Source organism: Oncorhynchus kisutch, linkage group LG29, assembly GCF_002021735.2.
Source record: "Oncorhynchus kisutch isolate 150728-3 linkage group LG29, Okis_V2, whole genome shotgun sequence".
NCBI lineage: Eukaryota > Metazoa > Chordata > Actinopteri > Salmoniformes > Salmonidae > Oncorhynchus > Oncorhynchus kisutch.
Window position 1 is genome coordinate 12,083,150 of NC_034202.2, and position 12,010 is coordinate 12,095,159.

The 12,010-nt window shown below is 40.9% G+C and overlaps 1 protein-coding gene and 1 non-coding gene across 12 annotated transcripts in view; both read left to right on the forward strand.

Annotated features, from left to right (window-relative positions):
- The window catches only part of LOC109873668 (formin-binding protein 1), a 97,919-nt gene extending 92,308 nt beyond the window's left edge, over window positions 1-5,611 (forward strand). For 8 of the 11 annotated variants that reach the window (XM_031809244.1, XM_031809246.1, XM_031809254.1 and 5 more), the window contains one exon: window positions 1,417-5,611. In XM_031809244.1, the coding sequence (XP_031665104.1) occupies window positions 1,417-1,424 (8 nt within the window). In that variant the 3' untranslated portion in view covers window positions 1,425-5,611. The remainder of the gene's footprint in view (window positions 1-1,416) is intronic. The other 3 variants (XM_031809266.1, XM_031809260.1, XM_031809265.1) reach the window with 1 other exon arrangement.
- Window positions 5,612-9,856: 4,245 nt separating this feature from the next.
- LOC116358359 (U6atac minor spliceosomal RNA) lies at window positions 9,857-9,984 on the forward strand. The gene has a single exon (XR_004206258.1). It is a non-coding gene; the product is annotated as a U6atac minor spliceosomal RNA (small nuclear RNA).
- The last annotated feature ends 2,026 nt before the right edge of the window (window positions 9,985-12,010 follow it).

A 12,010-nucleotide genomic window follows, 5' to 3' on the forward strand; every position in this document is an offset into this window, starting at 1 on the left:
TCATATTTCCCCCAAAATGTTCTTATCACCTGACAAAGGTGTATTTTATCATATAGAAACTGGCCTCAAAGGTAGACTAGAGTTGTGGTCAGGATGAAAACCAAAAGGCAAAATGTAAGTGCGTGTGTGTTTGACTACAAATGTTGATGGTCTTAACCACTGAATCATATTCCCACAGAGGCCAGTAATCGAGGTGATATTTGGAGAGAACAAAATATTATAATACACTTTTTTTTTAGGTTAAACCACGGGATCGTGTGTGTGGGGAAAAAACTGCTTGCTGTCCCCAGTAGTAAAGCATGCTAGATTGTACAATGTAGAAATATGCAAATTATTATTTGATTCTGCTGTAAAAAACAACAAAAAACATATGCAATCATATTTTTTTTTTGTACTGTGACAAATGAATGTACCGAATCACAACGCTTCACCCCCATACATAGGACTGCATTCTGTAGCTCAGGAGGCTATTATAGCGCTCAGTGAATATCAACTCATCTATCCTGGATTGTCTCACTACTCTACTGTTAAAGATGCACGAATGTCACAGACATCCAAGGAAGGGGCTATTTTTTTTTTCTGGGCCTTTATTTTCCAGAACGGTTGTAGAGGAATTCAGGATTGAGAATGAGCTGTACCATTATTCTCTCCCTCATTCTCGGTGAGAACATTGTGAGAACGGATTTTTTTTGTTGTGTGGCTGATTGTAACATCGGTGCTTGGTTGCCAGATCATGCATGGGTTTTGATTAGCACCTCGGTGCAGATGAGTCCATTTGAGAAGCATGGTCTGTGCTACAGTATGGTGTTGAAACTGTTTTATGCCACTAAAACATCCAGCCATTTCTCTTTTAAAGATTACTGAAGTGTGCAAACGTAGGGCCAAAAGGCATGCTGGAAGAGACTCCAACTTTGTTGTCAAATCTCAAAAAGCTCAACAAATATGCTTCCGCAACTCTTTCTCCTATACCGGTGAAAGTAATCCCTTCTCTGACAGTGCTATTAACACAACCATTTCATCACCCTGCTAAATGGGGGTCCAAATGAAATGTGAGGCATGTTATGGTGGTCGTCATTTTCTCTTTTTTTCCCCCTTTTTTTTTTTTACGTAACATGTTTTGTTGCATGTTACAAGCTTAAGTGTCTCTTTTCGTTTTTGGGAATGATAGATTCACACCAGACTTAACATTTAGAAACAGTATCATAAAAAATATGACTTTTAAGGTACAGCAACTAATAATAACGCCAGAGAACAGTATTATTTCCTTTCAAAGGCAATTGCAAAGAATAGTTCTTCTTCCACCTCATTTAGTATGTGAACTACATTTTCTTTCCCTGAGATCTCTCTCTCTCTAACGTGTTCTTTTTTTTTCTTCATTTTTTGTTTGTTTGTTGTTTTTTTTCTTTCAAATTGCAGATTCCTAAAAGTGTGAGAGGCTGGCTCAGAAATGGCAGGGCAAGCAGCCTCGGAGACAGAGCAACCACATTCACGTTCCTTTTATTGTCATAGAGTCAGAAAGAGAGAGAGACATGACCGAGACAAAAACGGGAGATCGATAATTGATGCATCTCAATTTCCAACCCGATACATACGTAGAGTTCTCTTCTTTTGCAACAGTTTCTGACCAGAAGAAACAATAATAAGCATCACAATTTTGCACCCGTAAATCTTTTAATAGTCCATTACACATTTATAATTTTGCTTCCGTTGTCGCTGCAAAGCTTTGCCTCTCGATGTACTCACTCAGCTTCCGCTACGCGGCGTTACCATGGCGGCTGTTAGCTCTCTCTCCTCAAATCCCAACCCGCTCCCATGCCACCCCTCCCCAAACCCCTTCCTAAAGCACGGCAGGGTGTGGTCAGAAGCAAGACCAGCTCCCCCTCATGGAAGAGGGGAAGAAGCAACACAATCTCCCCCCACAAACCCGCTTACACCCCACCCCACCCATACCATCTCACCTGACCAGACCATCAGACAGGAAGGCTGGAGAGGAAGCCAAACCGTGTCCCTCCAGTCCACCCTTGCATTCAAACCAATCAGGTGGATACAGTTGCCGTATCTCTCTCTCTCACTCATTGACTCAGAGCCATCATCATAGAAGGAACCGTCCAGATTCAGCATCACTTGGAGAGCCGTGGAGTACCCATGGAAACAACGCAGTCATTCCACTCTCTCAGACCGCAACTCCATATTTTGCAGGTTTCAAATGGACTAAAACATGGACCGATTGGTCATCTTACTGTATTGTGTGTATGAAAAAGCTTCATTTATGGTGTGTGTCTTCTGTGGTGTTTGTCAGTATCATGTACATCCTCCATACGTGACTGGGGAAGGGACAGGACTAGGAGCTCCAGGACCGAGAGGGGTTGGGGTGGGAAAGAGGACAGGTTCACTTTACTTCATCTCACCTGCACTCTCTCCCTACCATACTATCATGTGTTGTTACTGGCATCCACTCAAAGTGGTGGAAAAAGTATCCAATTGTCATACTTGAGTAAAAGTAAAGATACCTTAATAGAAAATTACTAAATTAAAAGTTAAAGTCACCCAGTAAAATATTACTTGAGTAAAAGTATATAAGCATTTGGTTTTAAATATACTTAAGTATCAAAAGTAAATGTCATTGCAAAAAAAAAACTTACGTATCAAAAGTAAAAGTACAAATGATTTCACATTCCTTATATTAAGCAAACTAGGAGGCACTATTTCTTGTTTTTTAAATTAACAGATAGCCAGGGGCACACTCCAACACTCAGGCAACACTCAAACAAATATCAAACGAAGCATTCTTGTTTAATGAGTCCGCCAGATCAGAAGCAGTAAGGATGACCAGGGATGGTCTCTTGATAAGTGAGTGAATTGCAACATTTTCATTTAAGTATTCAAAATGTAACGAGTACTTTTGGGTGTCAGGTAAAATGTATGGAGTAAAAAGTACACTATTTTCTTTAGGAATGTAGTGAAGTAAAATTTGTCCAAAATATGAATAGTAAATTCAATTACAGATATCCCAAAAAATTACTTAAGTAGTACTTAATAAAACATTTTTTTACTTTGAAGTACTATACACCACTGATCTCGTCTGCTCCTCTCTCTGGCCACACCCCTCCCCTCCTCAAACCCCTCCACCGCAGGTGGCAGATGCTGGTCATTGGCTACGTTGATGGCCATGTCACAGCTTAGGATGGGGCTCCTCTCGGGCAGTGTGTGCAGTATGCATGCATGCCCTGTCTCCTCTTTGACTCGCCACCCTACAGCTCGGCTCCGGGGGGGGGGGGGGGTTGCCCATGTCGCTTTTTATTCAGTTAACTCACATTGCCTGTTACGCTTCTTAACCTGTTTGTCACCTTTTGGGTTCTGTGCCTGGGCTTACTAGCCCAATACTAGCGCTTCCGTATTTTGTTTTGTTGTTGTTTGACTGTTCCTCGTCTCTGAAAGCATGTTCACCTACCTGTGTTTTTTTTTAACAGTGAGTGTGCTCTCCCTCACAGTGACTCCTCCTGCTCAAAATCTCAGCTAAGAACATTTTGGATTCCCAAAACTTCTGTTTCTGAATGATTTTATGCATACAGTACATGGTTATAAAATGTAATTTGTCAATTTGTTATACTGTATGTAATGTTGTTTGCTGACATTGTACATGTTTGAGAAGTGTGTCGAAGGCAAGTGGTCGTTAGCTTCCACTAGCCTCATCCTGTGGATACATACTGTGCTGTGTAACGTCTCCACTGTATATCCTACCCAACAGACAGAATGTCCCCGGAAGAAAACTTGAGGATTAGTTAAATGTCTCATGTAATTTGCATGGTCCACTTACTACTGTATATGGAAGTATTGTAATACTGTGATCCACACACACACTTTCTTTCCCACAAGGTTGTGTGCGACTGAATATGAGACGAGACAAACTTCATTTTGGGCCTTAACTAGTTTAATCCATAGACTTAGATAGACATCGCATCATTGTATCTGTCCCATTATGGCATCTGTGAGGGCATGGGCAGCCCATTGAGGCCATTGAAGTAGTCAATTTTCTTCTACCATGAGTTGGCAAACAAACTGAAAGGGTGCATATTGCCAGCTGGAGTGTGTATGAACAGGTTTAAACAGGTTTAAAGCCAAGGTTGGCAATTTACTGCCACCTGCAGTTCTGGAATGTTTGCTCATGCGTATACTTCATTGGCTGATCCCTCCTGGTGACCTGGATGGAATTATGTGATCCTTCCTTAACCCATAGGAAGTCCCACCCAGTTGACTACTTCAAAATGGTAAAAGTCCTCAATGGCACTGCCCATGATAAAATGGGCTTTTAGGCACTAAAGTCCTCTATCTCTCTCTATGGATTTATCCTACCACTTAGTGTAAAGACGGATGTCATTCTATTATCTGTGGTATGTTGAATAGGTCAAGATGTCTCTTGTTTTCTTTTTTTATAAAGGTTTGGTAGGGGGGGGGTATTTTGTATGTGGCAGTCAAGGTAGATTACCCATAACATCTACAGAGATGATGATGTCCACTGTTTCCCTCTCTCAAAGGCACATACATTTTTTTATTTTGTTCATTTTATTTATCATTCTTTTTTTTACCAATTTTGGGTCAATGAGATTTTAGCTTTTTATTTTGTAGCTAGTTGTTTCTTTAGCTGGAAAACTGTTGCACCTGAACTAAAAACCACCTATAATGATGAAACCAGTTGTTTGATCTGCCTGAAGTCACTGCAGACGAAGTAATGAATAACAAATATTTGTTTTGTCTAATGAAGCCGTTAGTGATGGCACCCTATTCCCTATTTCGTGCACTACTTTGACCAGGCTCAAGAGTGTCTTGAAACTTTTCTTTATTACAATATTACTACTCAAGCAACATTTCAAAGGGCAGCAACTGAAATTGTATCAATGCAAACCATGTATATTATCATTAGAACAACAAACGAACAGTGATCCATCATCATTTGGAGTCCCTCTTACTTGTCATAATATAAAAGCAGCGCAAATCTATAAGTTCTTTGGCCGAGGATCAGGTCAGGTCAAAGTCTCCTTTTGCTATTCCCATCCGTCCATCTCTTATTTGGATTATTGTGGATATTGATTTGGCAGTTGTTTTGTTTGTGAGAAGTGAAAAGGCAAAACTGATTCCCATGCAGACCGTCAGAAGGTGCATATCTGTAGTGCGCCGACAGACAGATAGAGCCACTCAGAAGCGAGCCAGTATAGAGGGGAATCTGCTTATCTCCTCTCCTGCTAATACTGGACTCGGATCATCCTAGACCTTCAGCCTGGCCCCAGTGCACCTGTACAGAAGAAATGGCTTGTTGGAATTAGAGAGAATATATATATAAATATATAAATAAATATTGATTCAACTAAGACAAAAAAAAGGAAATAAACAGTCTATTTTTAAGGTTTTAACGATTAAAAGGACCTACCGTTACTTTTTTTCTCTCTTGCTTTGCTAAGACTTTGTTTTATTGTTTTTGTTTTGTAAAGTCTGCCAAATGGTGTGTTTCGCACTTTTTTGTTGTTTGTGTTCCATTTGGTATATGCTTGCATTTCGGAGCACTGAATACTTTGTATTGTGTTAACTGTGCCAATTAAATACATGTTGAAAATAACTGGTCTTCGCTGTGGTCCGGAGAACAACACTGCCACATTGTGCAAGGACAATTTGAGGAGGGAAGTTCCATTATCCATCATTTGTGGAACTTCTGATGCTCTCCAAGTCTAAGACTGGCGTTCGTTCTGCTGTCAAATAGCCCCACAAATGCTCCTCTTTCCATCATGTTTGGAAATGCTGATGGTCCCTCACTGTCTACCTTTTGTTTCAGTGATTATTAGCAGGCTAATGTTGACACTTTGTCATTTCTGCCCAGTTTAGTAGTTTAGTCATTCAAGTAAGTTTTTTCCAAGAACAAACAACCTGGGTTAGAGGTTAAAATGGAATAAACTTGACTAGAACTGAATACAATTGTGACAATACCAGGTGAATCACCTGAGAATGGGGAGGGTGTTAGCTTACCTCAGCGAGGTCCAGTATAACCACAGGTTGCACAAGTCCACGATCCACCACAGACGACTGATTAAACTCAAGTCACACACTGTCCACTGGGGGAGAACGTGTTGGTCAGAAGAAAAGTAAAACTATTGACAGTGAAATCGTCAGATGACTGGCGTATTACTTGCCTGGTATCATCACCTGTCGTAGTGAAACCATCTGGGAAAAGAACAGAACCCTACCAGTGAGAAAGATTAGATAACCAACACATGCAGTATAAAGACTTGCGTACAATCAAATGTATTTATAAAGACCTTTTACATCAGTTGTCGGGCACACTTTAAAATACTTGCGTATCAGTGAAGATAAACATTAGAGAAAGAGGAGATGACAACAATGCCGTTACACAAACGGAGCATCCATACACCTACTACATGAAGTAGCAGCAGTTCAGAACGAGAATAAAACAAGACTACAAGCAAGAAACCGATAGAGTTGAAGGAGTCGCTGTTCAGGCCTCTGACTGTACCTCCACCTGCCAGCGGTCTAAGCACAGGCCCCAGTCTCTCCAGGGTGAAGTAGGGATGGTTGGACAACTTAGGGTTGGAGAGGCTCTGTCTTGGGGCTTGCCTAAACATTAGACTGTTATCATGGTTACTCCATGGATTTTCTGTCTGACTGAAGTCGCACAAAAAAAGACAGTCTCTACAAGACAGAATGTGGAATAAAATGGTATTTACACTTACTTTACCGGTTGTACATGCTGCTGGTCCTTTTGGTGGTAGGAGTTGGAGAAATCCACAGGAAAGTGTTGCTAGGTTCTGTCGCTTGTATTTTCATTCTCTTGGCCCATTGAACATGACGCACAATATGTAAACAATAGTAGAATGTAACCGAATGTAGTATGAGTCGTTATATTTGAGGTGATACACGTATCTGTTATGAGGAGTTGTAGTGTCGTCCAATAATCACTCTATTGCGGCATTCTAGACCTCAGCTGAATCTGGTAATGACTGGTGTGGCTGTTGAACAAGTTGAGGAGACTAAATTGCTTGGTGTTACCTTAGATTGTAAACGGTCATGGTCAAAACATAAAGATTCAATGGTTGTAAAGATTTAGGAGAGGTCTGTCTGTAATAAAGAGATGCTCTGCTTTTTTGACACCACACTCCAAAAAGCAAGTTCTGCAGGCTCTAGTTTTGTCTTCTCTTGATTATTGTCCAGCTGTGTGGTTGAGAGCTGCAAGGAAAGACCTAGTTAAGCTGCAGCTGGCCCAGAACAAAGCGGGACGTCTTTCTCTTCATTGTAGTCAGGGGGCTTTTATACAGTTGAAGTCGGAAGTTTACATACACCTTAGCCAAATACATTTCAACTCAGTTTTTCACAATTACTGACATTTAATCCTAGTAAACATTCCCTGTCTTAGGTCAGTTAGGATCACCACTTTATTTTAAGAATATGAAATGTCAGAATAATAGTAGCGAGACTGATTTATTTCATATTTTATTTCTTTCATCACATTCCCAGTGGGTCAGAAGTTTACATACACTCAATTAGTATTTGGTAGCATTGCCTATAACTTGGGTCAAACGTTTCTATAGGTTTGAAGTCAGGGCTTTGTGATGGCCACTCCAATACCTTGACTTTGTTGTCCTCATTAAGCCATTTTGCTACAACTTTGGAAGTATGCTTGGGGTCATTGTCCATTTGGAAGACCCATTTGCGACCAAGCTTTAACTTCCTAACTGATGTCTTGAGATGTTGCTTCAATACATTCAATTCCAATACTTTTCCTCCCTCATAATGCCATCTATTTTGTGAAGTGCACCAGTCCCTCCTGCAGCAAAGCACCCCCACAACATGATGCTGCCACCCCCGTGCTTCACGGTTGGGATGGTGTTCTTCAGCTTGCAAGCCTCACCCTTTTTCCTCCAAACATAATGATGGTCATTATGGCCAAACAGTTCTATTTTTGTTTCATCAGACCAGAGGATATTTCTATATATCTTTGTCCCCATGTGCAGTTGCAAACCGTAGTCTGGCTTTTTTATGACGGTTTTGGAGCAGCGGCTTCTTTCTTGCTGAGCGGCCTTTCAGGTTTTGTCGATGTAGGACTCGTTTTACTGTGGATATGTATACCTTTGTACCGGTTTTCTCCAGCATCTTCACAAGGTCCTTTGCTGTTGTTCTGGTATTGATTTGCACTTTTTGCACCAAAGCACGTTCATCTCTTGGAGATAGAGCGTGTCTCCTTCCTGAGCGGTATAACGGCTGCGTGGTCCCATGGTGTTTATACTTGCTTACTATTGTTTGTACAGATGAACATGGTACCATCAGGCATTTGGAAATTGCTCCCAAAGATGAACCAGACTTGTGGATGTCTACAATTTTTTTCTGAGGTCTTGTCTGATTTATTTTGATTTTCCCATGATGTCAAGCAAAGAGTCACTGAGATTGAAGGTAGGCCTTGAAATACATCCACAAGGACACCTCCAATTGACTCAAATGATGTCAAATAGCCTATCAGAAGCTTCTAAAGCCATGATATCATTTTCTGGAATTTTCCAAGCGGTTTAAAGGCACAGTCAACTTCTTACCCACTGGAATTGTGATAAGTGAAATAATCTGTCTGTAAACATTTGTTGGAAAAATTACTTGTGTCATGCACAAAGTAGACGTCCTAACTGACTTGTCAAAACTATAGTTTGTTAACAAGAAATGTGTGGAGTGGTTGAAAAATGAGTTTTAATGACTTCAACCTTAGTGTATGTAAACTTCCGACTTCAACTGTAAATACTATGCATGCCAGTCTCTCTTGGCTAAGAGTTGAAGAGAGACTGACTGCATCACTTCTTATTTATAAGAAACATTAATGTGTTGAAAGTCCCAAATAGTTTACACACTTACCCCACCAGACATGCCACCAGGGCCACCAGTCTTTTCACAGTCCCTAAATCCAGAATAAATGCAAGAAAGCGTACAGTTTTATATAGAGCCATTATTGCATGGAACTCCATTCCATCTCATATTTCTCAAATAAACAGCAAACCTGGTTTAAACAACAGATAAAGCAACACCTCTCCCCTATTTGACCTATATAGTTTCTGTATGTATTGATATGTAGGCTACGTGTGCCTTAAAAAATGTATGCAGTTCTGTCCTTGTCTATTAATGTTATTTCTGTATTATCTAATGCTTCATGTTTTGTGTGGAACACAGGAAGAGTAGCTGCTGCTTTTGCTACAGCTAATGGGGATCCTAATAAAATACAAAATGTACAAAAAAATACCAGTTAGTTGAATATTACATTTTACAATCGAGGTATAGACACGTATAATACCTCATATACCAACGAGACGTATACCTCGATATGAGACATATGTAACGCTTCATACTATACACATCATTGCTATCAGCTGACAGAGGCTGGAGGGGAGAAAACCACAGCGAACTACTACCAAACAACATTGTTAGTCTTCGAGACAAGGGCGAAAGTAGGTAGACAACTAACGAAAATCAGACACCTAGTTGTTTCATAGCGTATCGTTTGTTTTAAAACGATCTGGCTCCAATTCGAAAATATTTTGTTGACTTCCTGGATTGAAAAATAACTCAATGTCATTGGCCCACACTGAAAATATGTAAATAAATACAATGCATTCTGGGAAGGTTATATTAATACAACGAATAAAACGTATATAACCACTGATTTGGATGTTAGAAAATATTACACGTATGGGGACATAATACGTTTTACTGTTATTGTATATTTGCCCAAAATGTCAGATTCAATTTTACCAACCGTGAACGAGAAGTTGATATTCTAGCAGTGGCTTGTATAGCGATAATTTCCACATACGTTTTTGTGTTGTATGAAAGGAGAGAAGGTTAGCACTCCCCTTGACAAGGATGGAAGAGGCCCTAGTGGCCTTCAACACACATATGGTTAAGGCATTGCCACTTACTTCGTGGCATCTTCAACCAAGTTTTTAATTGATACGTCTCTTGAAATTAATTTAATTGTCACAGAAATATGTACTTCACACACACACAAAAAGACATGATAAGAATTATGTACCATTATGCTTATTAGGACTGTTATTTCATTGGCTGCTTTTGGTTTGAAGAATTATCCATTTGCATTAATATTCACAAAATGAAGTTGCTACTCATGCCTCAAAACATAAGAAAACAGATAACAGCACGTAACACTGTACTGCAGATGAGAATGCTTCTTAATTACATACTGAAATCTTTGTGTAGGTTTTTTCAATTTATTTATCCGTTATTTTACCAGGTAAGTTGACTGAAAACACATTCTCATTTGCAGCGACCTGGGGAATAGTTACAGGCGATGAATAAGGCAATTGTAAACTGGGGATTATTAGGTGACCGTGATGGTTTGATGGCCAGATTGGGAATTTAGCCAGGGCACCGGGGTTAACACCCCTACTCTTACAATAAGTGCCATGGGATCTTTAATGACAGAGAGTCAGGACACCCGTTTAACGTACCATCCAAAAGACAGCACCATACAAAGGGCAGTGTCCCCAATCACTGGCCTGGGGAATTGGGATATTTTTTTAGACCAGAGGAAAGAGTGCTTCCTACTGGCCCTCCAACACCACTTCCAGCAGCATCTGGTCTCCCATCCAGGAACTGACCAGTACCAACCCTGCTTAGCTTCAGAAGCAAGCCAGCAGTGGTATGCAGGGTGGTTTGCTGCTGGCTAATGTCCAGAAGAGACCAGAAGAGGGCAGTCATGTTCTACCAAAGACAGAACAAGATCAATTCCTGCCTCAAACCATATCCCTCATAAAGGTATGCCTGGCCAGCGGGTGAAGTGTCTGTAATAAAGATTGCTAAAATATTTGCCTCTGTCTCTGTGTAAGACATCAGGGCCCTCTGCCCAGACCACAGACCACAGCAGGACACCTCGGTGTGTGTGCGTGTGTCTGTGGCTCCTGCATCAGGCAGGCAGACTGGTGAGATAGGTATTGCAGCAGTGTATGACTGGGTTCTCTACTGCTCTAGCTCTATCTAATATGTGCACCCTGCTGAAACCAGTATCAAACCTTTGTCATCAATGACTTTGATAATATTTTGATGTTGTAGCCAGCAGGCCTGGAGGCGGGTAGTAGCATGGACTGAACTGAGAGAGTTCCGGGCTACTGAGATATTAAAGTCTGTGCCAGTATAGAGGTGAACAAGTTCTTTGGGCTTTGTTATATTAGGTTTTTGTCATGTTCAATTTCAGCTCTAGAGGAAGACATGAGGGGCCCGTAACTCTAACACCCTGCACCGCAGAGCTCAACCGTGTTGTGTGTCATCAGTTCCAGTCCCTCCTCAGTAATTCTCGATCATGGGAGCCCTTTTTCACAGCCAAGACTGTTTGCATGATTTCCATTGAAATGAGTATGTGCACTTCATGAGAACCGAATGAAAAGAAATGCAGTCAAAACACAGACAGCATCGGTGAAGAGTCAGGAGTCAAGAGTCCCTTGGACCACTGACAACAAACCCCACGCTGTCAGGTAGGCAGGCCTAAACAAAATTACTAATGTGGATAGACACAAGTATCCACATTAAATTAAAAAAATAAAAAACACTTAAAATCCATGGTGTTTGTTCTATTTGTTTTTGTTTTGTTTTCATTCAATTAGTGAAAGAACGGCATTTTTTTAACCATCTGTACTTCATGGTAAAAAAAGAAGAAGGGGGGATTCATTTTGAAAAGCAGGGGGCGAAAAGGGAAAGATGTGAGAGTAAAACGTAGGTCAGCAGCAGCTGGGTCTGTTGGTCGATCGGTCCTCTTCTCCATCTGGAATAAATATGTCGTCACCGCCGCTCTGCTCCCCTCCACGCAGCTAGCTGAGGCTGAACTGAGCGCTGAGGTACTCCTTGAACCGGGGCTGTCTGCAGCCCAGTGGAGCTCCATGGCTTATTCAGTGCTGTGCTGGTCCCAACAAAAAGCCCCAAACGCTGTCCAACTCCCCTGCATCAACATCATGACCATGGT